The following is a 25,665-nucleotide window of genomic DNA, read 5'->3' on the forward strand; positions in this document are numbered from 1 at the left end:
TTGTGTCCAAGTGTGTAGTCAGTTTTGAAAGAAGTTCCATGAACTGCTGAGAAGGTACCATACTAAATTTCTTCAGCCATCACAGGGGAGTTACGTGTGTAAATTATTACACAGGTCTGAGAACTCTGGGGGAAGTGTCTAATTGATTGGGATAGAGCAGGCAGTGACACCTTGTCATCGGGTTAGGTCTGGCTGTCATGTCCCCACATATGGACTGTCCTTACCTATCTCTTCTGGTTAGTTTTGGCTTGTAGCCTGTCTTGGCAGATATTAAAGTGATGCTGCCTGCTTTGATGTTTGCTTAGAATATCTTCTTCTGTCATTTTATCCTGAGGTGATGTCAGTCGTCAGTCTGTGTTATTAAGGTTTGTTTCTTGGTGGCAGCAGAACGGTGAATCCTGTTTTCTAATCCATTCTGTCCATTTATTTCTTTTTATTGGCGAATTGAGGCCATTAATATTGAAAGTTATCAGTGATCAGTGTTCATTCATTCCTGTTATTTTGTTGTTGTGGGCCACCCCCCCACCTCTGGATTTGCTGGTCTGGCATTGTCTGTTACTTGTGTCTATTGTAATATTGTCTATTACTTGTGTTTTCTTGGGTGTGATTAACCTCGTAGAGGTGAAGTTTTTCTTTTAGTGCCTTTTGTAGAACAGGATTGGTAAATAAATAGATACTGCTTAGATCTGGGTTTATTGTGTAATGTTTTTTCTTTCTTCATCTTGTGAGTAGTATTGGGCACAGTAGTCTGGGCTGGCATCTGTGGTCTTTTAGAGTTTGTAGAACATCTATTCATGCCCTTCTGGCTTTTAAAGTCTCCACTGAGAAGTTGGGTGTTATTCTAATGGGTCTGTGTTTATGTTATTTGCTTTTTTCCCCCCTTACAGCTTTTAATATTCTTTCTTTATTCTCTGTGTATAATGTTTGATTATTATGTGTCATGGGGACTTTCTTGTCTGGTCCTGTCTGTTTGGTGCTCTGCATGCTTCTTATACTTTTGTAGGGCCCTCCTTCCTTAGGTTAGGGAAATTTTCTTCTATGATTTTGTTAAATACTTTTGTTCCTCTGACCTAGGTTTTTCTCTCCTTCCTCTATCTCTATTATTCATAGTTTTGGTCATTTCAGTGTCCCAGATTTCCTGGATGTTTTTATACTTGGATCCAACGTTATCTTCTAGCTTGTCTTCAGTGCCTGAGTCTCTGTTCTATCCCTTGTAGTCTGTGGGGAGGCTTACCTCTGAGGTTTTTGTTTGACTGCCTAAATCTTTCATGTCCAGTTTTATCTCACTGTAGACCTTGTTTAGTTAACCTATTTCTTTGTTAAAATCCACTTCCATGTCTTGAAGTGTTTTCATTGTTTCATTCAAGCATTTGTGTTCTCACAGACTTCATTGCGGGATTTATTCATAGCATCTTTAAGGTCCTTAAGAACATTCACGTTACTATTTTGAGGACTTTGTCTTGGACTTCAGCTGTATTGCATTTCTCAGGGCCTACTGTGGTAGGGTCACTGCATTCTGGTGGCTACATATTGTCGCAGCTGCTAATGATCCCGTTTTTGTGCTCGTGTGTAGGCCTCTGGGGTTGGGATGATTAAGGTGAAATTAGATGTTGATATCTGGTCTTGTCTTTGTTGGCTGGGTGTTCCTTTCCTTGGTTTCTGTTGCTCTCTCTGGATCTTAGGAAAGCATGGCTGTGGGTTGCCTGGTGCCGAGGGTTTGGAGGTCAGTGGGTGTCAGAGAGGAATGGCTTGAGCTAAGAGGGTCTCAAGGAAGAGCTAAGTGGTTCTTCACACCTAGTTGTGTGGTCCTTAGGGAGTTGGGAGGTATGAAGACGGAAGGTGGGCACAAAGTCCCACTCTGTGTGTGTGTGTGTGTGTGTGTGTGTGTGTGTGGTGTTTATTTCACATAATGTGGAATTCTCGAAGAAGTAATAAAAAGTGAAGAAGAAGGCATTTTTCTACATTTGTACAGAAAGAGAATCTGAAGGATATCATGTTTCTAGGTGTCACTGAAGGTAATTAAAACATACTGGTGTTTCTTTTGTGTTTTCATATCTGTATTTATAAATTCTTCTCAACTTGTGTTCTTTGCATTAAAAATCAAAGACTTTAGATTTTATAGAATAGGGACCCCAGTTTCAGGTGTTGTCCTGTGACTCCATGAGAGACACCTGTGACCTTTAGAGTTGGAATCCAGTTTTCTGTGTGTGCTTGTTTAACTACAGACAGACACTGGAATGTGGTTTGTTAAACACTGGCCTCTGAGCAATTTCTCTTACACTTCTCCCTAGATCAAATCTGGACCCCTTCAACCAGTACACGGAAGACCAGATCTGGGACTCACTAGAGAGGACACACATGAAAGAATGTGTAAGTGTGACTGAGGGAGGGCTGTGCTGGGATCTGGGATGTGGGAGCCCTGCTGTCTCTGTACCTGAGGGAGGGCTGTGCTGGGATCTGGGATGTGGGAGCCCTGCTGTCTCTGTACCTGAGGGAGGGCTGTGCTGGGATCTGGGATGTGGGAGCCCTGCTGTCCCTCTACCTGAGGGAGGGCTGTGCTGGGATCGCGGGCTGGGATGTGGGAGCACTGCTCGCTGCTCCTTCCTCTGTCTGGCTCCTTCTTCTCCAGCAGTCATCCCTTCTTCCTCCTCCAGGAGGTCTGGAGAAGAACACTTCTAAGCAGGCATTTCCCATGCATCCCCCAAATCAGTGTCTTCTCCAGTGAGTTGCTCCACTGGTAAAGGCATGTGCCAACAAGTCTGACCACCTGAGTTCAAGTTCAATGATACACCTGGAGGGAGGAGAGAACTACTTCCCATATATCTTCTACTACCCGACAGATATTCTGACTCCACACTTGCAGAATCTCTCTCTCTCTCTCTCTTTCTCCCCCCACCCCACATACACAAATTTAATAAAGTTTTAAAGCTGGTCTCTCAGCCCCACCTCCCACATTGCGCATGGCCATATTTGACCCCATACTCTCCATTGACTAAGAATATATTAATGATCGCTACTCAGACCTTAATAATTCTATCTATTATAGTAGTATAACATCTGCCGGGTGGGGCGATTACACTCCTTTGATTAAACCAGCACTGCGGAGGCAGAGGCAGGTGGATCTCTGTGAATTTGAGGCCAACCCGGTCTACAGAAGGAGTTCTAGAACAGCCAGGGTTGTTACACAGAGAAACCCTATCTCAAAATAAAATAAATAAAAATAAAAAAACAAAAAACAGAAATAGTGTAATATCCATATATACACAAAAGATCTGTAATTTCTTGCTGATTCTGTAGCATGTGGTGTAACGTAGATTAAGGGAGTAGTGGAACGACCCAGAAGACCCTTGCCAGCCCCCAGTCTGCAGATGGCACCACTGATCCTGAGTTTAGTATCCACTGCCCTGGTCAGTTAGGTGAGCCTTGCTTCCATCTTCCATCGAGTAGCCTCAATTTCATTTGAAGAATGGGTTCCATGATGCTTAGAAAAAGAAAAGGCTCCCAGCGTGGGCCAGACTTTGGATTTTGGGAGTAGGGCCCCATCTCATGCAAAACTGTACTTTTAGAACCAAACATAAGGGCCTACCATCCAATGGGATCTTGAATTTCTGGGATATTTTCACTGTATGAAACCAACAGAACAGTATATTGCAAAGGTGAATGGCCCTAGAAAATACAGGTCCTGGTACACATGTGACCACATGGATCTTTCAGATGATCAGACTGATTCTTTTTCATCTGCTTCAGAATAACTTATTTCCTTATAAGGGTGGGGCAGTTTAAGATGGGGTCTCTCTGTATAGTGCATGTTGACTTGAACTTAAGCAGTATTCCTGTCTTAGCCTCCCAAGTGCTAGCTTATAGGTGTGAGCCCCACCCCTGAAAGGTGTGGTTTGTATCTTCACACTTCTGACCTCTCTCCTCTAAAGGTGTGGTTTGTATCTTCACACTTCTGACCCCTCTCCTCTCTCTAGATTGCCCAGCTACCTCTGAAACTTGAATCTGAAGTGATGGAGAACGGGGACAACTTCTCGGTTGGCGAACGGCAGCTGTTGTGCATCGCCAGGGCCCTGCTGCGTCACTGTAAGGTGAGAGTCACAGCAGGTTTCATGAGGTGGGCAGCGGTGAGGTGCTGGAGCCCTAAGATGCAGCCCTGCCTAGAGGCGCTGGACTCTGAGCCCAGTGGTACTTTCTGACCAGCGGTTTCTAAGTTAATCTTATCACCACTTGGCATACCGGTTTGAGGCATCTCAAGTTTTTGGATGTGTATGTGTGTTGAGCACATTCCCTGTCGTTGCCTCCCTTGTTTTTCACCTTCCCCCAAGCCTTTGGAATTCAAGGTCGACTTTGTTTCTGGCTAATGAGGACTTGTAGAACTGCAGACCCAGCAGGTTAAAGGCTGAAGGAGACTTCATCAGGTGGAACTCCTCATGAACCTTTAATTTTACGAACAGGCAAGGATGTTCAGAAAAGCTAACCTAGACATGGAGAACACGGAGAATGTGGGAGTGTTGGATTAGATCACTGTTACATGTGTGTCTGTTCCTTTTGTAGAAATTGAGCAAACCATGGGTTTTGTGAATTGTAAGCAAGGAGCATTTTCACATCTATGTGCAACCCTATGAATTGGTAATAGTACATAGTATGGGATTTAAATACTGAAATACACTTTAGGGAACTGGGATTAACAAGGATGCTTAAGGCAGTAATTGGATCTGTTTGTCCTCTGCTTCCCTGGCAGATTCTGATTTTAGATGAAGCCACTGCTGCTATGGACACAGAGACGGACTTACTGATTCAAGAGACCATCCGGGAAGCATTTGCAGACTGCACCATGCTGACCATTGCCCATCGCCTGCACACAGTTCTGGGCTCTGATAGGATTATGGTGCTGGCCCAGGGACAGGTATTAGGCTCCGCGGGAGCTTCAGCTTGGCCTGAGCCCTTGGGAAGAAAAGAGGCTCCTGTCGTTGAGGGACTGCCTGTCATTTTCATGTTTCTGGGCATTCACATAGCAGCCATGGCAGCTTAGTTCTGGGTCTTGTCGATTAGACAGGGTCCTCCTGCCTCGGGTGATGCTGTTATGACTTATTCTGCTGTGACTTATAAGCAGTGGCAGGCCAGACAGCACCTGCACTTTAGTGACTTGGTCACGTGCACAAGAATTTCTCAAAGCCACCACAGCAGCAGCCACCCTGGGTTTGCTTTATGCTACCATGTGGTGGTGCCAAACTTCTCTTCCAGTTTCTCCACGCTTTCCCACGGTCTGGTCGTAGCCAAGCCTTCTTTTACTTCCCACTAAGGGGCCACTGCCTATGTATCCTTCCTGCATTTTCACCTTCGTCTTCACACGACTGTTCCATCTGCCAGCTTAAAAACCTGCTTGTCCCTAGAAGAAGACATGATTTAAATGTCAAAGCTTCCACAACACCTGGGGCCTTATTCATCCATTTATAGTAGATCTCTGACATCATCTGTATGAGCTCCGCCTCCCTGGAGAGCTCTTAAGAAAGGGACTCAGGCTCACTCACCCTCAGGCCCCCATTAATGCTCACTGTTGTAGTTCTTTGCACAATAGCTAGTTGCTAAGTACAATGATGTGGATAAATACCTTTGTGTGTGTGTGAAATAAGCCATGTATGGTGGGTAACTTGTTACAATATATATTATAATATATCCATATTATAAAATATAGTAGTGATAGCACCATAATATCTGCTTCTACTGTGTGTAGTCTGGCATGCTCAGTGAGCCTATGTCTCATCTTCAGTGCTCAGTAGTTCTTCACAGTGAGAAGAAGCAGAGAGAATTCTGTGTGTTAGAGGTGAGCTCAGGACCACAGAAGGTAGAAGAGTTGTCACTGAACTCAGACCAGTGACTCCCCCGATGCCACTCTCTCTCTTGATTTGTGGGACATATTGAGCGAAGCATTGATAGGGTGGGTTCTGCCTAATCTTGAAAGCCGATTCAAGAAAGTTTAAAGTTAAGTTTTTTCCCTTATATTGTAGTCAGTTTAACATTAATATTCTGTGATTATCTGTCTTAGTTAAGGTTTCTATTGCCATGATGAAACACCATGACCAAAAGCAAGCTGGGGAGGAAAGGATTTATTTAGCTGACACTTTGACATCACTGTTTTTCATTGAAGGAAGTCAGGACAGGAACTCACACAGGGCAGGAACCTGGAGGCAGGAGCTGATCCAGAGGCCATGGAGGAGTGCTGCATACTGATTTCCTTCACACGGCATGCTCAGCCTGCTTCCTTATAGAGCCTAGAACCTGCAGTCGGGGATGGCACTGCCCACGATGGACTGGGCCCATTAATTACTGATTAAGAAAACGCCCTCCAGGCTTGCCTCAGGGATGATTTTAGGGAGGCGTCTTCTCAACTGAGGCTCCTTCCGCCCAGATGACTTTAGCTTGTGTCAAGTTGACAAAAATCTAGCTAGGACTTTATTCTTGTTTGAATGATTCTTGTACTAAGATTCTGTTATAACTTTGATATGAAGTGCTATTTTTGTGGATGTAGAGATTAAATAGAACACAACTCTTTTAAAAGGTAGAAAAACCAAGAAAACAGACATTAGATGTGTTCGTTCCTTGCTTCCTTTTTCTACCTGCCAACGAAGCATCCTGAGTGCTTCCTCTCCTGACTGGAGTCAGATCAGCTTGCCTTCAGCCTGAGCTGCACTTTCCCTGTAGTTTGTATTAGAGAGCCGTACCGATGGGTTTCTTTATACTCTTCCAGGCGAGAGACTTAGGTTGTGTGTGAAGGAAGCACATATCCAATCTCTCCGACCTTTCTCTCGCTCCCTGGGTGCTGTAGGCCAGTTCAGTTTCCTCTGTCCTGTCCCCAGGGCTTTGAGGTTTGCCACTGTTGCCAGTCACACCTGACATGTCTCCTCTTTGCAGGTGGTGGAGTTCGACACCCCATCTGTCCTTCTGTCCAACGACAGCTCAAGGTTCTATGCCATGTTTGCTGCTGCAGAGAACAAGGTGGCTGTCAAGGGCTGACTCAGGCCATCCGTGAGGTCTCTCCTCAGAGCGTCGCCATTCTCTTCCTGGTTTGGACCCCCTCATCCTGTCCTGCTGAAACCTTGCCTTTCCCGGTTTTATCTCTCACACAACAGTTCAGGATTAGCGGTGTGTTTCACTTTTAGGGAAAATCATATTTTGATTATTGTATTTATTCCCTATTCATGTAAATGAAATTTAGTTTTTGTTCTTAATTGCACTCTTAAGAGGTTCAGGGAACCATTACTATAAATGTATCAGTGGCCTATAATGAAGCTTTATATGTGTAGCTATGTCTATATATAATTCTGTAAATAGCCTATATTTACAGGAAAAATGTAAGCAGTTTATTTTCTATTAAAGCAAGCACTGTGCTACGGGCAGTGCACGTTCATTTCTATCGTTTTGTACAGCCGACTGCACTAGAGATCTCGTTTTTGCTCTTAGCTGTTGAAAGTCAGTGTTTCGTTCTCTAGCTGCTCGGTTCACGGTGCTGGGCTTTCTAGGTGTCCAGAGGACACGCGACAGCAGTGAGCCCTCCTGGCCTGCTCCTTGGACTTCCCGGTGGGAACCCAGTGCGGCTGAGCCGTGGGAGGCCTTGCAGAGCACCGTGGCTTCTCAGGGCTCCTGCTTTCCTGTGCTGTCACTTCCTGTTTCTGTTAGAGCGTTGGGGCAAAGCCCGCCCCTTTCCCTCTCAGGAATGAGAACCATAGCATTCCTCAGAGGGGAGAGCTTCCTTCTGCCTTCCTCCTCCTGCTGTTGTTTTTAAAGATCCAGACTGCTCCCAGTGTCCCATGCTTCAGGTTCCTAGCGCTGGCCACCACAGAGCTCTCCCAGCTCTAGGGTCCACTGCTGCTGTTGTAGGTGGCATTTTCTTTTGCCTGATCCCACACCTCCAGAGTTCAGTGACAGGGCTCAGGATTGTGGGGTCCGTCCTTCCTCACGTCAGTGTCCTCTGCAAAGTCTGCGGCCCTCAGCAGCTCTTGCTAGCCAGTGTCCTCACTGGTGTAGAAGTTTTTTGTACTGTAAAGAGACCTACCTCAGGTTGCTGATTGCTGTGTGGTTTGGTGTGTTCCTGCAGACCCCCTTTGTGCTCTGGGGCCCGTAGCTTGGGTGGGTGTGGTCACCACTGTCATCAGTCAAGTGGTCAGCGTTGCATGTCGTGACCAACTGGACATTCTGTCGCCTTAGCATGTTTGCTAAACACCTTATGAAAGCAAAAATCTGAAAAAGTGAATAAAATTATTTTGGATTTGTAAAACTCTCGTGGTATAAAATAGTTCTCTGGGAGGGGGCGAGGTGTTTCTGAATGGCTCTGCAGTACTAGAGCCCTGGGTTCTAGCGCCTGCTGATGCAATTATGTTCAAAGGGCTGTTTGCAGGGGGCACAGGGCCCCAAATACCCCCAGCTGTGTGTGATGGGCCTTACGGCTCTACAGCCTGCCTTCCTCGGTGTAGCCACCAAATGAAGCACCGGCAGATTCCCCAGCCTTATCCCTAGCCTTGTAGCAGATCACTCACAGGCTGGCTCTGTCCTCCCTTTCTGACTTCACTCCCTGGAAACTCTACCAAACCTTGCAGTGGAGCCAGCTTTCCTCCTTTCTGAGTGCCCTCACACACACCCCCCATCTAGCCCATCCCATTCCTTCGTGTCAACCCCTAATACCTAGAAACACATTCTACCTGGGACCCAACGTGGACAGACATGGTGGGAACTCAGAAAAAAACCAAAACCACAACACTTTCCTGAGCTCCAGAGAGGGCAGCAGACACCAAGGAATGTTAACAACCAACAAAGACAAGACCAGACATCAACACTTAGAATTACAGTCATCCCAAACCCAGATGCTGAGACACCAGCAGAAAAATACTGTCATTAACACCCAAGTCAGTATGTCTCCACCAGACCTAGCAGCCCTACTACAGCAGTCTGTGGGAAATACCATATGACTGAAGCACAAGACAAGATTTCAAAATTAGCCATTATGATATGTTCACATGTTAAAAAGGATATGAATAAATACCTTAATGAAGTCTGTAAATGAAATGAAGAGTTCAGGACATGAAAGTCAAAACAGAATCACTAAGTTGAGATTATCATGAACTTAGATAATATCATTATTACTCAAAAACCTCAGAGACAGCCTCGCCAAGTGAATCCAAGATTTGGAAGAGAGAATCTCAGGATTGAAGACAAGGCAGAAGAAATGGATATGGCAGTTAAAGAAAATGTTGAGCCTAAAATAGTTCAGGAAATCAGGGACATTGAAAGACCGAATCTATGAATAATAGTAACAGAAAAAAAGTCAGAGGCACAGAAAATATTTTCAACAAAATCATAGAGAAAATTTCCCTAACCTAAAGAACAGAGGTGCCTATCAAAGTAGAAGAAGCATGTAGAACACTAAATAGAACCAGACAAGAAATTCTCCACGGCACATAGTGATTAAACACTAAACATGCAGAGCAAACAAAGAGCATTAAAAGCTGCAAGGAGGGAAACAAATAGCATTAAAAAAAGGAAACAAAAGCATTAAAAAGGTGTTATTAAAATAACACCTGACTCCTCAGTGTAGACTAAAGCCAGAAGGACTTGGATAGGTGTTTTACAAACTCTTATCAGAGACCACAGATGCCACCAGCTCAGATTACTCTATCCAGCAAAAATTTCAGTCACAGTAGATGGGTAAAGAAAAACATTCTATGATGAAACCAAATTTAAGCAGTATCCATCTACCCATCCAGGTCTACATATGATGCTAGAAGGAAAACATTCAGCCTGAAGAGATTAGCCACACCCAAGAAAACACAACAGTAAAGAATCCCAGACCAGCAGGGGGGCATGACAACAAAGTGTAGTGGCATTCCATTTGTGTGCCTCAACAAAATAACAGAATCAATAAACTGCCAGTGATAATTCTCAACTTCAGTTGTCTCAATTCCCCAATAAAAAGACACAGACTAACATATTGGATTCAAAAACAGGATCCATCCTTCTGCTACCGACAAGAAACACTAATTTCCATTAAAGAGACATCAGGAGTAAAGGATGGAAAAAGATATTCCAAGTAAATGGGCCTAACCAGCAGGTGTAGCTACTTTAATATCTGACAAAATAGGCTTCAAACCAAAACTAATCAGAAGAGATAGGGAAAGGCACTACATAGTAACTCTAAACATATATGCACCAAACACAAAGGCACACAAGTCATCAAGCAAACATGTTGACTATCACGCAGTGATAGTGGGAAATTTCAATACCTCATTCTCTACAATAGACAGGTCATCCAGTAAAATCGAAACAGAGAAATGCTCTAGTTAAATGATACAAATCGAGTGGACCTAGCAGATATTTACAGAACATTCACCCAAACATAAAAGAATATATCTTCTCAGTGGTTTATGGAACTTTTTCCAAGATTGACAACATACTTGGACACAGTCTCAAAATATAGAAGAAAATTCAAATAACACCTATCTGAAAATTCAAATGCATCCTATGTGACCATCACAGATTAAAGCTGCATGTCAACAATAGGAAGCTTACAAACTCATGAAAACTGAACAACTCACTACTGAATGAAAAATTAGACAGAAATAAAGAAATTAAAAACTTTTAGAATTAAAAGAAAATGAAAACAGCATACCTAAATCTATGGGACACAATGAAATCAGTTTTAAAAGGCAAGTTACTATAGCACTAAGTTCTTACATAAAAGATACTGGAGCTGGGTTGTGGTGGCACTTTCCTTTAATTCCGGGCAGAGGTAGGCAGATTTCTGAGTTCAAAACCAGCCTAGTCTACAGAACAAGTATAAGGATGTACTTAAAATCTGTAGTCCACCAAACTGGAAAACCTGAAAGAAGTAGATAAATTTCTTAAGGCATATACTGGTGTGGGAAGTCCTCTATATGTGTTGCTTTTATTGGTTAATGAATAAAGAAGCTCTCTTGGGCCTTTGCATGGCAGAATAAAGATAGCCAGGGAAAACTAAACTGAATGTTGGGAGAAATATGAAGGAGTCTGGGAGATGCCATGTAGCCACCACTAGGGACAGATGAGACGGAACCTTGCCGGTAAGCCACAGCCATGTGGTAATACACAGATTAATAGAAATGGGTTAAATTAGATGCAAGAGCTAGCCAATAAGAAGCCAGAGCTAATAGGTCAAGCAGTGATTTAATTAATCCAGTTTCTGTGTGGTTATTTTGAGGCTAGGCAGCCAGGAACAAACAAGCAGCCTTTTACAACAATATACCACCTATCAATGTTAAATCAATATCAGATAAACAATAAATAGACCAATAACCTCTAGAGAAGTAGAAGCAGTAGTTAAGTCTCCCAACCCAAAAAGGTCCAGGTCCAGATAAATTTAGCAAAGAATTATACTAGACATTTAAAGAAGTATTAATGCCAATAATACACAAAATATTCTGCAAAATAGAAACAGAAGTCAGGCATGGTAGCTCAAGCCTTTAATCCTAGCACTTGGGAGGTAGAAGCAGGTGGACCTCTGAGTTCAAGGCCAACCTAGTGTAGTCAGACTTTTTTGTCAGGACCATTGGCTCCCCAATTGACATGGAGACTTATTAATTGACCAATATCTTAGTCTTATTTCTAACTAGCTCTTATAACATAAATTAACCCATATCTTTTAATCTGTGTTCTTTTGTGTGGCTTGGTTGTCTTTACTCTGTAGTGCTATGCTGCTTTTTCCACATCTCCTGGTGTCTCCGCCTTCTTTTCAGCGTCCTCTAGGCCTGGAAATTCTGCCTACCTATTGGCAGTTCAGCTTTTTATTAAACCAGTCCGAGTGACACATCTTCACAGTTTACAGAAATATTGCTGCACAACAGCCTTGTCTACAGAGTGAGTTCCAGGACAGCCAGGGCTACATAGAGAAACCATGCCTCAAAAAGTAAAAACTACAAAAAAAAAAAAAACAGAAGGAACATTGGCTAACTCATTTTACAAGGCCACAGTTACCCTAATACCTACCACACAAAGACCCAACCCCAACCCCCCAAAATACATACTGGTTTTCTTTGTAAACATAGATGCAAATTTTCTCAATAAAATACTTCCAAACTGAATACAAGAACACATCAAAAGCTGGATGGTGATGGCACACACCTTTAATCTCAGCACTTAGGAGGCAGAGACAAACACATCTCTGTGAGTTCAAGGCTGGCTTGGTCTACAGAGCTAGTTCCAGGACAGGCAGGGCTACACAGAGAAACCCTGACATGGGGGGAGGGGGATCATCCACCGTGATCAAACAGGCTTCATTCCAAAAATGCAAGGTTGGTTCAGAATACATAAAGCGATAAATGTAATCCACCATGTAAATGGATTGAATGACAAAATCCACATGACCATCTCAGATGCAGAAGAGACTTTTGACAAAAATCCAACACCACTTATGATAAAAGTTCTGGAGAGTCTGGGGATACAAGGGACATACCTCAACATCATAAAAGCAGTTTGCAGCAAGCCCACAGGTAACATCAATCTAAATGAAGAGAAACTTAAAAATATATCCACTAAGGAATGTATTCTCTCCCCATGCCTATTCAATATAATGCTCGAAGTCTTAGCTAGAGCAATAAGACAACTGCCAGAGATCAAAGGTGTTAGAATTAGAAAGGAAGAAGTCAAAGTATCCATAGGTAATACAATTTTATACATAAATGACCCTAAAAACTCCACCAGTAAACTTCTATAGCAGATAAACACTTTCAGCAAGGATAACATAGAAAATCAGTTGTCTTCCTATATACATATGACAGGCAGAGAAATCAGAGAAATAGTACCCTTTACAATAGCCTCAGTATGTGTACACACACACACACACACACACACACACACGGATAACTCTAACCAAGCAAGTGAAAGACTTGTATAATCAAATATTTAAGACACCAAAGAAAGAAATTGAAGAAGATATCAGAAGATAAAAAGATCTCCCATGTTCATGGATTGTAAAAATGACCATCCTACCAAAAGCAATCTATGGATTCAGTGCAATTCCCATCAAAATTCCAACATGATTCACAAAATTCAAAGGGCAATTTTCACCTTCATATGGAAACACACACACACAGTGGATAGCTAAACTATCTTCAATAATAAAATTGCTGCTGGGGGCATTACCATCCTTAATCTCAAGTTGTACTACGGTTCTGTAGTAATAAAAACAGCATAGTATTGATATAAAAACATACACATTGATCAATGAGATCTAATCAAAGCCCCAGATATAAATCCACACACCTACAGGCGGATCTCTGTGAGTTCGAGACCAGCCTGGTCTACAAGAGCTAGTTCCAGGACAGGCTCCAAAACCACAGAGAACCCCTGTCTCGAAAAACCAAAAAAAAAAAAAAAATCCACACACCTATAGACACGTAAGTTTTGACAAAGAAGACAGAATATACACTAGGAAAAAGATGTCATCCTCAACAAAATTGTGCTAGTCATACTTGATGGCTACATGTAGAAGATGAATAGATCCATGTTTATCACCCTGCATAAAACTCAACTTTAGACGGATGAAGGACTTTGACATATAAGGCTTTGATAGAAGAGAAGTCGAGTTGATGCCTACCTAGATTCTTCACCCTTGCCAACTCCATCCAGTTCATGGTACTGGAAGACACTTGGTATGTTATCAGAGAACAAAGGTCAATACCAACCGAGCTCCAAACTCTTTGACCTACGATGGTGACCTGCCTGAATGATAAACTGGTGAAATATTGGCACAGACATCGTGCAGTCAACTCTCCGCCGTCTGATTGGGTTTGAGGCTCACTCCATGAGATGGAACCTATGCCTGGCACTGTTTGGCTGACAAGAATCTGAGACTAGATAGCCTAGGGACCCAGGGGAAGGCAAATATTACTGTTTTGCAAAAGGAACACAGCATAAAATGACTTCTAATGACATTCTGCTATACTCAAAGATCTGTCTTACTCAGCCGTCATCAGAGAAGCTTCTGCAGTAGAAGGGATAAAATACAGAGACTAACAACTGGATAGTGCCCAGAGTAAGAGACCTTGGAACACTCTGTCCTGACTGGGATGTCTCCATCAAATCTCTCTCCTCGGGTCCCAGGGAATTCTATGGAAGAGGGAGCAGAAAGATTGTAAGAGCCAGTGGGGATGAAAGAAACCAAGGAAGCAGGATAGATGCACATATAAACTCACAGAGACTTTGGCATCGTGCACAGGGCCTGTACAGGTGTAACCCAGATGGGGTCCCAGGGCAGAGAGAGGAATTAGGCACAAACCCCCATCACTAACCCAGAGGCGGTCACCAGCTGACATCTGCTCCAACAGGATACCGCGGGGTACACAAAGCACACTTAAAGGCAGGCCCCATGCTCAGCAGTAGGAGGCCAACACAAAATGAAGTCTGGAGCTTTTGGAGGCTGTTTATCTGTGCAGTACTATAGGACAAAGGTGAACATGGTGCTTTGTCTGCACTTTCCTTTTTAATCCTTTGCATATATATTATGATTATGGGATTTCAGCGTGTGAGAGTGTGTGTCTCTCTCTCTATGTGTTTCTTGTGATTTTTTCTTTGGCTCTTTTTTTTCTCTGTTTATTTTGTCCTATTCTGGGTTTGTTGTTGTTTCCTGTTTGTTTCAAATGAGAAAAAGAAAGAGTGTGGAGTTGGTGGGTGGGGAAGTGGGGAGGAACTGGGAGGAGTTGGGGGAGGGGACGCTATGAGCAGAACACATTGTATAAAAAACTATTTTTAATAAAAATTAAAAGTATAAAAGATAAATATATAAAAATAAATAATCACTGTCTTGAAACTTTGAGAGCTTGCTGTTATGGCTTTAAGTTAAAAATTCAGTGCTTGATCTATAATGAGATCTGCTGCCCTCTTCTGGAATACAGGCATATATGCAGACAGAACACTGTATATATAATAAATAAATAAATAAATAAATAAATAAATAAAATCTTTTAAAAAAAAGCTGGGCAGTGGTGGCACGCACCTTTAATCCCAGCACTTGGGAGGCAGAGGCAGGTGGATCTCTGTGAGTTCGAGGCCAGCCTGGTCTACAAGAGCTAGTTCCAGGACAGCCTCCAAAGCCACAGAGAAACCTTGTCTTGAAAACCCAAAATAATAGCTGGGCGATGGTGGCGCACGCCTTTAATCCCAGCACTCGGGAGGCAGAGGCAGGCGGATCTCTGTGAGTTCGAAGCCAGCCTGGTCTACAAGAGCTAGTTCCAGGACAGCCTCCAAAGCCACAGAGAAACCTTGTCTTGAAAACCCAAAATAACAATAATAATAATAGTAATAATAATAATAATAATTCAGTGCTTGGGTAGATGTGGCAGTACCCCTCTCCAGTCCCAGCTCTTGGGAGTCCGAGGCAAGGACATCTCAAGTTACAGGCCAGCTTGGCTACTTAGGAGACCCCATTTCAAGGGATGAAAATCAAAATTGTAACATTTGTTTTTGTTGTATATTGTTTTTTACTCTTTGGGCCTTTTACTATTCTGGCTTTGGGGGGGGGGGGCGCCACCTGGCTCTCAAACAAATCACACATGAAGGCTTATTCTTAGCCATGAATGCCCAGCCTTAGTTTGGTTTGTTTATTGCCAGTTTTTCTTATCAAATTATCCCATCTTTGGCCTTGGGGCTTTTATCATTCTCTTTTCTTCTTCGTGTCTGGCTGTGTAGCCGGGTGGCTTGGGTGGTGGCTGCCCCCTCCCCAAGTCCTCCTCCTTTTGTTCCCCTGTAGCTCTTTCTCTCCTCCTTTCTCCTGTTTATTCTCTGTGCCTGCCAGCCCTGCCTGACCTTGCTCTGCCTTGCTATTGGCCAGCCAGCTCTTGTTAGGACCATCAGGTGTTTTAGACAGGCACAGTAACACAGCTTCACGAAGTTAAGCAAATGCAGCATAAACAAAAACCACACCTTAAAACAATATTCTCCAACAGTTTTTTTGGGGGGGAGAGTGGGAGTTTTGTTTGTTTGTTTGGGTTAGGTTTGGTTTTTCAAGACAGGGTTTCTCTGTGTAGCCCTTGCTGTCCTGGAACTCATTGTGCAGATCAGGCTCGCCTTGAACTCACAGAAATATGGCTGTCTCTGCCTATGCCTCCTGAGTGTCACTACCGCCAGGCTAATTGTCACATTTCAAGCGGTCATTTTACAGATGGCCTGTGACTGCCGTGTTACATGGCGCAGATGTGGAACCTCTCTGTCACTACAAAAGCGCTGCTCACCTCACTGGTCTAGACCAAAACCACTGTTGCTAGGCACTGTGTTCCTCCTCCAGGGTCAGAGGGTGCCTCTTCAAAGGCCACTTGTTGCTACAGTTTACACCCACTTTCTTCTGATTCGTTCTCTCTTCTCTTGGTTCCCCTCCTACCTCGCTCCTGCTTCATTCTATGGAAAAAAGTTCTTTCCTGGCTTCTATATCTGTATCCTCTCCTGTACAGGGGCAAACCTTTAGATGTGAGTGTGGCTTCTCATAGTTCTGCCCCTCACTAGCTGCCGAGGGACCCACTGGGTATGTCCCACGTACCAGGAATCTCAACAGTACTCTTTACTTTAGTGGTGCCACTGACCTAGTCTTCCTGACTGGCAGCCCTCCGCTCACCTCCAACTCCCTGATATCACACACGCCAGGAACACGTACCACTGAGCTAATCCATCATACCCTGCTCCATACGCAGCCACTTCCAGGCACTGTATGTCATCACTATTTGTAACATGAGAAGCTTGCTTGTTGGGGTTTATGCCCTGCCCAGTTCCCACAGCCGGTAAGCCCCAAAGAAAATCACACAGAGAGTCTGCATTAATTATAAACTGATTGACCCATTAGCTCAGGCTTCTTATTAACTCTTGTAGCTTATATTAACCTATTTTTCTTATCTATGCTAGTCACATGGCTCAATACCTTTTCAGCAGGGCAGGTCACATCCTGCTTCTTTGGTGATCTGGGCAGGACTGTGAGGAATGGGCTTCCCAGAATTCTCCTGTTCTCCTCGCCCTGCCTCTACTTCCTGTCTGGTTGACCTGCTTATACTTCCCGCCTGGCCAATCAGCATTTATTTAAAACATGATTGACAGAATACAGACAATTATCCCACACCAACTGTTATCACTATTACCCTTTCCCTCTCTCCTCCCTGACTAAGGTCCCCTCTCTTTCTTTTTCATATTACAGTTACAGCCTCTGAACTGTCTCAGAGTCCTGAACCATCAGATAAACTGTAAGGGAAAAAAAATGCAGGTTGGTCAGGGATTCTACTCTCACAAAAAATGTTGTTTATTTATTTTAGTTTTTTGAGACAGAGTTTCTCTGTGTTACAGCTTTGACTGTCCTGGAACTCACTCTAGACCAGGCTGTCCTCGAACTCACAGGGTTCAACTTTACATTTGAGTTGTTTGTTTCGTTTGCATGTTTGTTTTGATACAGTGTCCACTGTGTAGCCTTGGCTGGCTCAGAGCCTGCTACACGAGACCAGGCTGGCCTTGAACTCATAGAGATCCACCCGCCTCAACCCCTGAGTACTGAGATTAAAGGCACGCAGCTCCATTCCTGGCTGAATTTGATATATTTCAAGGCAGTTCCTACCCTGTTTCTAAGTATAGTAGGCTGTCAGTGTAACGGTAGACCCAGGCTCTCTCAGTCACCCATGATCTGTGATCTCTGCTCCTGTAGGTATAGGTGAACCGAGGCCGCTTTCCCAACCTCTAAACTCGAAGTTCCCAGTGGATCCTCTGTACTGATCTGGGTTTGTAGATCTGGGAAGGGAGTGAAATGTTGAGCAGAACATGTCTGGGCCAGTCCCGGAGATTGTACGCAGCAACCTGTGGGGATTCTGCTAACAAATCTGTGTAAACCCTGTGTGGTAAACCCTGTCCTGAGCATTTTGGGGCTGACCAATTGAAGTTTCTCAACTATTTTACAAATGTGACTTAAGTGGCATGAAACTTGATGAAGATACCGTGTCAGGCGGTCCTTCCAGCAGATGGTGAAGCCCATGGAAGTCATGCCTGAACAGCCTGACCCTGAAGTCCAGCCTGCTCTTGATCTTGTGATGTCAGCCAGGGCTTGACTAGGTGTTATCTACAGTTTCGTCTGCTTCTACATATGACTGATGTTAGCATATATGACCTGCAAAGCCTGAGGTCATGCGAGGTCAGATCTGTGCTGAAGTCACTTTCAGGTCCCAGGAAGGAGACTAGGGGTCCCCTTTTCCCGTGGATTGTTTTCTGTATCCAGACTCTTTCTCTGGCCTGGGCACAGCATCACCCCTTGGTTCAGGTGATATCCCTTCCTCCCTCTCAGGTGACTCAGCTTGGTAGAGCTTAGTCAGCTGCTGCCCAGGTTGAGGACAGGGTCCCCACTGCTCTGTGACAGCATCTTCTGGAAGGGGAGCCCCATCACCCTGTCGAGACAGGCCCAGCTTCGTCTCGGTAGACCTGTGGACACAAAATACTTGGGGTGAATATACTGACTGCGTAGAACAGTTGGTTTCTAGGTTTGGGGACCTGGTCTGGCTCATTTTTATGCCCTTGACAGAATCTAGCAAGTCACTCTCCCGGAGCCATTCTGACCTCTGCTGAGAACTGTGTGTTTTGCCCCGCCCCCACTGGGCTTCCCTCCAGCCCTCAGGACCCTCAGCTGCCTAACTTCTTGTTCCACCACTTTCTTCTCGCCTAGTTTCCCAGTACTTGGACCCCCTAGTATGTCCCCTCCCTGAAAAATATTCATTGAAAAAAATTATTGAACATCTAGTAAGTGCCAGGCAACTGTTTGGCACTGGAGATAAAAACACCTCTGTGGCCATCCCTCCCCACATGAGTGGAGAATGCAGGGCTGGACCAGCCATGTACCATTTATACTGGCATTTGTCTTTAGGCAAAGCAATGTTTGCCAGGCGGTGGAGTGCACTCCTTTAATCACAGCACTAGGGAGGCAGAGGCAGGTGAATCAGAGTTTGAGGCAGACCTAGTCTATAGAGCGAGTTCCAAGACAGCCAGGGCTATACAGAGAAACACTGTCTTGAAAGAGAGAAGCAACGGTACCTTGGGAAGATCTACACTATCCCCCATTCCTGCATTCACATCCTACCCCGAGACCACCACTCTGAACTATGCTGTCCAAGCAGGAAGTCATCATTGCTTTGCCCTGTACTTGCCATAGGCTCCGTTGATCCTGCGTCTAGCACGTGGTAGTTCAGTCCATTTTCAGAATCTGATTCTAGACCAGAGGAGGGTTTCAGATATCCTGAAGCCAGAGTTAGGGGCAGTTGTGAGCTACCTAATATGGGTGCTGGGATTTGAACTCAGATCCTCTGGGTAAGTACTCATAACTGCTGAGCCATCTCTCCGGCCCCCAAGCCCCGGAATTCTCCAACAGCAGAAGCACTGTGGGTAGGACTGACTGTGGTTGGGGAGGCAATTTTATTTTGAGCCCTGAGTTCATACACCTTGGTGCATAGCATCTTGGAGAAGTTTTTTGTTGTTCTGGCTCCCTTTTCTCCAGAGTGAGTTTGGCATTCCAGTGAGGCACCCTGAAGATTCTCACCACTGAGTCAGGGCAGGCTGGCCGGTTTCACGGCATATCCCCAAACTACACAACTGGACACTGCGTGTCGGTGTTGTTGTGCCGATGAGTGTGTGTGAGAGGGAAAGAGAGCACTGTCCATAAAGGTCACAAACCAAATACGGTCTGAGTTTGTCCTTTCTTCAGTTAGGACTCCTCAGGTCTCCAACCCTTCTCCAGAAATGGCTTCTCTCCTCTGGAGACTTCACAATCAGGGGGGTCAGTACCCTTGTATTTGTTCTTGGAACTCATAAGAAGCACTGGAATAGCTCCTCTTTGCGTGGGTGAGGATCAGTTCAGGGATCTCTGTCTACCTCTCTGCCTTTGGGGCACCTCTGTTGATCCTCTTCGTGCCTGGTGGGGGACATGGATTGGGGGCCTCTACAGTGAGAGACAGACTCCGCTGCCATCATGCTTGAGGCTATAATCTTCCATATCTGCTCTTATCTAATGTCATGGAAATGGGTCTTGGTTGACCAAGTCTGTAGGCAGAGAGGAAAGAGCGGTCATCCCCAGGACCCTGTATCTTCCGGCACTGGGAGAGAGATTCCGGATGCAGCTACTCACAGGAGGGATTGTCTAATGGTGGCAGCCTGGGAGAGTCTGATCTTCTGTGGTTGAATTAGAACCTCACAAGCATGGCAGGCTCTGGGCTCCTCTACGTCTCCTCTTAGTTAGGAGTTCTATTTATTAGTGCTGGTTCTGGGCCTCCTCTGCCCCAGCTGGAAGCAGCCATGAAGAGAGAACACTGAATTGGAGACAGAAGACCTGGGTTTGAAGTACGAAATTCCCACCTTGTGCAAGTGACTTCACCTTGCTGAGTTTAAGTAGAACGCAACATCCTTCCCAGTCCTCCAGGTAGAAGTCGCTTAGAAGTGCATGTGGATGCCTCAGAGAGGGCATCTTGGTTTATTACAAGACTTTAGAGGAACTGGGCATGGGAAGCAGTCTGAGTTTTGTCCATTCTTGTTGCAGAATTCTAAAAAGGAAATAGTCCCATGGCCTGGGTAGCAATCAATGATAGCTAAGAGTTCACCAAGGGCCTGGTACAACTTGCTGGAAGCTGCACCTATGTGAGCCACATGCTACATGGAGAGCCCTTTAAAAGAACCTTGTGGCCACTGCTTAGTCACTGAAGATGAGTAATAAAGTCTTTTCCTGGGAGCCTCCACGTCCCCGTTGCCTGCCGTCTCTGAAATGTGGTGGCCCAGTGTAGTGTCTCAGAGACTGAGTCCTGTGCTCAGCAGCCAGAACACTGTAACCCTTGGGCAAGGGAGGGAGGAAGCCTGCCACAGGTCAACACACTAGGGAGGGTTGGGTTGCCATGTTTCCCATCAGCCAGAACACTGTAACCCTTGGGCAAGGGAGGGAGGAAGCCTGCCACAGGTCAACACACTAGGGAGTGTTGGGTTGCCATGTTTCCCATCAGCCAGAACACTATAACCCTTGGGCAAGGGAGGGAGGAAGCCTGCCACAGGTCAACACACTAGGGAGGGTTGGGCGGACATGTTTCTCATTAGGGTGATAGGTTTACTACCTTAAAGGGAAGTCTTTAAATGTTGTATCTGATTTGAGAAGGCGCTGTTCCATACAACTGGACAGAGGGTGCCCAGGTAAAGCATGCAGGCTTATGACAGAGCCATCTTCATATGTCACTTCTGTCCTTGGAGCCCAGTCATCGCCTCAGCTGCTGCATGAACATCTTCATTATACCAAAGCTTCTGGCAAAACTCTGCTGTCCTTCAGCAGTCCCCCCGTGACACCCCAGACTGCCAGCGAAAGGTTCAGTCGAATGCTGGCACTGTGTACTGGGCCGTGACAAGACTGAGAACAGGCCTTGGGCTCAAAGAGTTCTCAGTAGGGACAGGAGGAGGCTGTCACATGAAAGGATTGTCATGTACTCATGTAGAACAGTACAGTGAGGGACAGGGACTCACGGACTACCAGGTTCTTCCACAGTAAAAAACCAAGCAACTTCTGACAAAGAAATCCAAAGAAAGGGAAACTTGATGCTATCCATCCTTTGAGCTGGCCACATTATAAAAACCAGAGGTGGCCAAGCAAAATTGACAGAGCCATGAGATCAGCCCTGAATGAGGCCAGGGGTACTGTGGGAGACATGCAGTGTGGGGAAGTGGTGCTAAACATTGATGAATGTTCTACTTTCTTCCAGACGTCTCTTCCTTGTTTTAAGAAAAGGGGTTTAGTATGTAGCTCATGGTAGTCTCCAGCTCACAATCCTGCCTCAATGAAATTGCCTGTCATGAGTGCAAAGGAAGCATGAAACACTCAACAAACCCGCTTAGGAGTTTATTAGAGGAGATGTGTACAGGCCTGGTGAAGTCAGCGTGCAGAGAGAGAGAGTGCTGAAGATGGCGCATCCAGCTTTTAAACGCTGCCTAGCGCATGTGCACAGGGGGATGATGTAGCTACATCATACACAGATGATGGAGCTCACGCAAGGGCTTACGTAGCTGCGCCATATGTAGGCGATGCAACCATGCAGCCTTTTAAGGTCCCCAGGGTGGCTAGGTGTTTTTGCCTGAGGGTCCACACATGCGTGGCCCTGGAACCCAGAAGTGCCAGCTGTGCTGGTTGGCTAAAATCATAACACTCAGCCTCCCAAGTTCAGCCGCTGAAGACCTATAGTTTGAGAAACATTTCCGGGAGGGAAGCAGGACTTGTTAGTGGGAAGGCAGCGCAGTCCCTGAATCACAGTGTTAACTATTTCCACCCCTCACTGCTTCAGCTCAGTTCCCAGGAGACCAGCAAGTTAAACACATCAAGAACCTGGGGCCAGAACCCCCAGAAGTGGAGATGCCAGGGAAGTCTTGGGCACGGGAAGCTGATTGGGTTTGTCTGTCTAAGTCTACCCATCTGAAGAACTCCAGCTCCCTCCTAGTTTGACCTCCTGACCTTTTGAAAATTGTCGCACAAAGCCTGTCATGGTAGTCCTGCTTGTAATCCAAGCACTTGGGAGGTGGAAGCAGACAGATCAAGGCCTGCTTCAACCATTTAGAGTTTGAGATCACTCTAGATTAAGTACACTGTCTAGGAAAACAATGTAGCAAAAGCTGGACACAGTAGTACACACACTTTTAATTCCATCACTTGTGTGGTGGGGACAGGGTTATCTTCCACTGTGTAGCAAATGTGAGAGCAGCCTGGGTTACCTGCAATTCCTTCTCAAAACAAAACACATTAATCAGAGAAGCTCCTCCTCCCAATCCCCCCTGCCATAGGCAGCCGCTGAAGAGAAGGCTCCTGACTGGCCAGAGTGCTAAGAGTATGTGACTGGTGAGTACCCAGCCCTGATATGACATCTGTACCAGGCCTTTACCCAGAAAGGCCCAGGGACCATCATAGAAGAGAGGGTGGAAAGGTTTCAGGAGCCAGAGTGCTGTGAACCGCTGTCTTCTAGACATGCAAGGCTGTTGCAATCATGAACTCACCGCCGCTGTGGTTTTCTGGGCACAGTCAAGCTGTTCCCTCAGTGGCAGCTCAAGGCTACTGGGAAGGAGAAATCATATTGTCGGGGGTGTGATCAATGACAGGTTGCCTAGGCTCCAGAGTCTGTCCCACGTCCACACACATAAGAGCATCACTAGGTGGACCCGGTAGGTTAATCAAAATATCATCTTTAAAGGGACATGACGTTTGGGGATACCAGGAGGAGTTGGAAGGTGAGAATAGGGGTAGTTATGTTATTTTTTTTTTAAAAGTATGTATTTATGACATTCTCAAGAAAAACGTAACAATAACAATAGAAATATAGCAAAACACTAGGCTTACCCTAACATTTAGCATGCTTAAATGTGTGATTCAGAGGCACTGAGTGCATTCGTGTCATTGTGCGGCCAACACCACCGCTCATCCCCAAAACTCTTCCATCTTCTGGGACAGAAGCCTGGAGTGAGAGGGACTCCCGCTGTGCTAACCTTTGATCTGTGGATGCCCTGCCCTGTCCATTCTCCGCTGCCAATAGTCTCTGGACTAACAGATCCTCCGTTTTCCCGACTGGAGTGTGACACTGTTCTGTGGCTGGGCTCTGGTGTGACAGCTCTGAGAGGGAGTTAGCTAATGCGAGTGGACATCTCCACCCCAAGTGGAAAACTGAGGCAAGGGGACCCCGGAAGTCTACTCCCAGCACAGTCAACAAATAAACAAAGGCTCCGGAACTTTTGACATGAGATCCTGGACAGTGAAGGACCCGTGCCGAGCAGAGGGCAGAGCAGGTGGAGACAGGCAGGGGAGAGAGATTCGGAGCCTCTGTGCACCCAAGAGCCCAGCTTTAATTACATTCTGATGGAGCGGTTTGTCCCCAGAGGAGACGCTGCCGTTCACAGTTACTGCTTCCGTCCTTCCGGCTAACATCGTCAGTTAACAGATCGTTTGGCCAGAGGCTGAGTGGAGCCTCCCCAAGATGGAGCTCTGTGGGACAGCAGCAGGGCTGGTTGCAACTTGTCCCCTACTGGAGCCCTGCGGGCCTGCCAAGCGACATGGCTCCTGTGTGGGTAGTGTGACTGAGTGGATTTGACTCTGCTGCTTTGCCTCCCATTACCAAGCGGCCTGAGAGCATAAAAGCCAGAGAAGACGGCATTAAGGTGGCCTGATTCGTGACCGGGGAGCAAAGGGAAGAGGAGGAGGCGTAGGACTGCAGACATGTTCTCCCTGTTCAGTGGCTTAGCTTTCCTGGCTGGTTCCTTCCTGGTCCTGAAGCTTGTCACCTTCTGCTGGAAAAGGAGCCACCTTCCTCCTGGCCCCTTCCCTCTCCCCTTCCTGGGGAATTTATGGCAGCTAAACTTTCAGTTGCACCCAGAGACGCTCTTCCAGGTATGAAGCAGGACCTCAAGTGTGAGGCCCGAAAGGGATAGACAGGAGACCTTTGTCTTCTCAGCCTAGGGACACTGGAGGTAGAAGCAAGAATTGGGGCCAAATGTGAGAAGGAGGAGATCCTGGTCTTGTCACTGTCAGTGCTGAAGCCTTGAGCCTCTGTGTCCTCACCTGCCAAAAGCAGGGGCATACTGAGCTCGTAAAAATAAAGACGTGCAGGAAGTGGGCTGGGAGAATGGGGAGCTCAGGCACAGGAGAAGCCCATCCAAGAAACTCTGGATGTTTACGGCATGTACAATACTAGAGCACACCTGTTCCCAGGACTGGTGGGGTGTGAGCGTTGACCCCCCAACTCCAGGGAGTCTGTCATCCTGGGCTGGTTTCTGAGGAGCGGGTAAGTGCTCTGAGGCGGTATCCTGGAAGTTGAGTGTTGGGTGCAGGAAGGCAGGGATTGCTGCCAAGACGGCCATCCCAGCAAGTGAGGCCTGTGCTGCCCGGTCTCTCCACAGCTGGCTCAGACTCATGGCAATGTGTTCACCGTGTGGTTGGGCTCCACACCCGTTGTGGTGCTGAGCGGCTTCCAGGCGGTGAAGGAAGCACTGGTCTCCAACTCAGAACAGTTCTCGGGGAGGCCTCTCACCCCATTCTTCCGAGACCTGTTTGGAGAAAAAGGTGAGTCTGCCCTTCCAGAGAGGGAGGGAGGGGCAGGCTGTATGGAAGGGCACAGGACTGAAGCTGTACATCACTGTACAGCATTCAAGAGGGCTGTTACCAGGGAGATGTACTCAAACCCTCTGTGTGAGGGGTGATGTTAAACAGGCCTGCATCCGAGCCCAGCTTAGCTCCTCCCTGGTTTCGTGGCCTTGAGTGCACCACTTCCTGCTCAGACCCTCGATGTGTTTGCTCATCATAGTTAGGAAACTGTTCTCCTTCCCCAGGTGTTGGAGAATATGCCATCCAAAATACCCAAAAGAGCCCATGACTGTGCCATCTCAGAAAGGGCCTTGTCCCTCCTGGCCTCCCCTTACGCCTCTTTGTCTCTTTCCTCCTTTATTTCCTCCTTCACTTCTGTGGGGACTTGGGCAGAACAGACTGGAGAGCTGGGGACAGACATATCGGAGCCCACCCTCAGAGCCCTAGACTCACTGGCTACCACCCCACAATCCCCCTCTTCTCTTGGTCAGAGCAGCAGCCCCGCGCAGCGTGAGAAGGTTATTTGAGGGTCTGCTCTCAAGGCCTGGTGG

General features: G+C 46.0%; 1 protein-coding gene across 3 annotated transcripts in view; it reads left to right on the forward strand.

Moving 5' to 3' along the window:
- The window catches only part of Abcc5 (ATP binding cassette subfamily C member 5), a 90,834-nt gene extending 82,559 nt beyond the window's left edge, over positions 1 to 8,275 (forward strand). For all 3 annotated transcript variants that reach the window (XM_075968841.1, XM_075968860.1, XM_075968852.1), the window contains 4 exons: positions 2,292 to 2,370; positions 3,975 to 4,088; positions 4,742 to 4,906; positions 6,913 to 8,275. In XM_075968841.1, coding sequence (XP_075824956.1) covers positions 2,292 to 2,370; positions 3,975 to 4,088; positions 4,742 to 4,906; positions 6,913 to 7,014 — 460 coding nt within the window. In that variant the 3' untranslated portion in view covers positions 7,015 to 8,275. The remainder of the gene's footprint in view (positions 1 to 2,291; positions 2,371 to 3,974; positions 4,089 to 4,741; positions 4,907 to 6,912) is intronic.
- The last annotated feature ends 17,390 nt before the right edge of the window (positions 8,276 to 25,665 follow it).

The sequence above is a fragment of the Microtus pennsylvanicus genome, chromosome 1 (genome assembly GCF_037038515.1).
Source record: "Microtus pennsylvanicus isolate mMicPen1 chromosome 1, mMicPen1.hap1, whole genome shotgun sequence".
In the NCBI taxonomy this organism is placed as follows: domain Eukaryota; kingdom Metazoa; phylum Chordata; class Mammalia; order Rodentia; family Cricetidae; genus Microtus; species Microtus pennsylvanicus.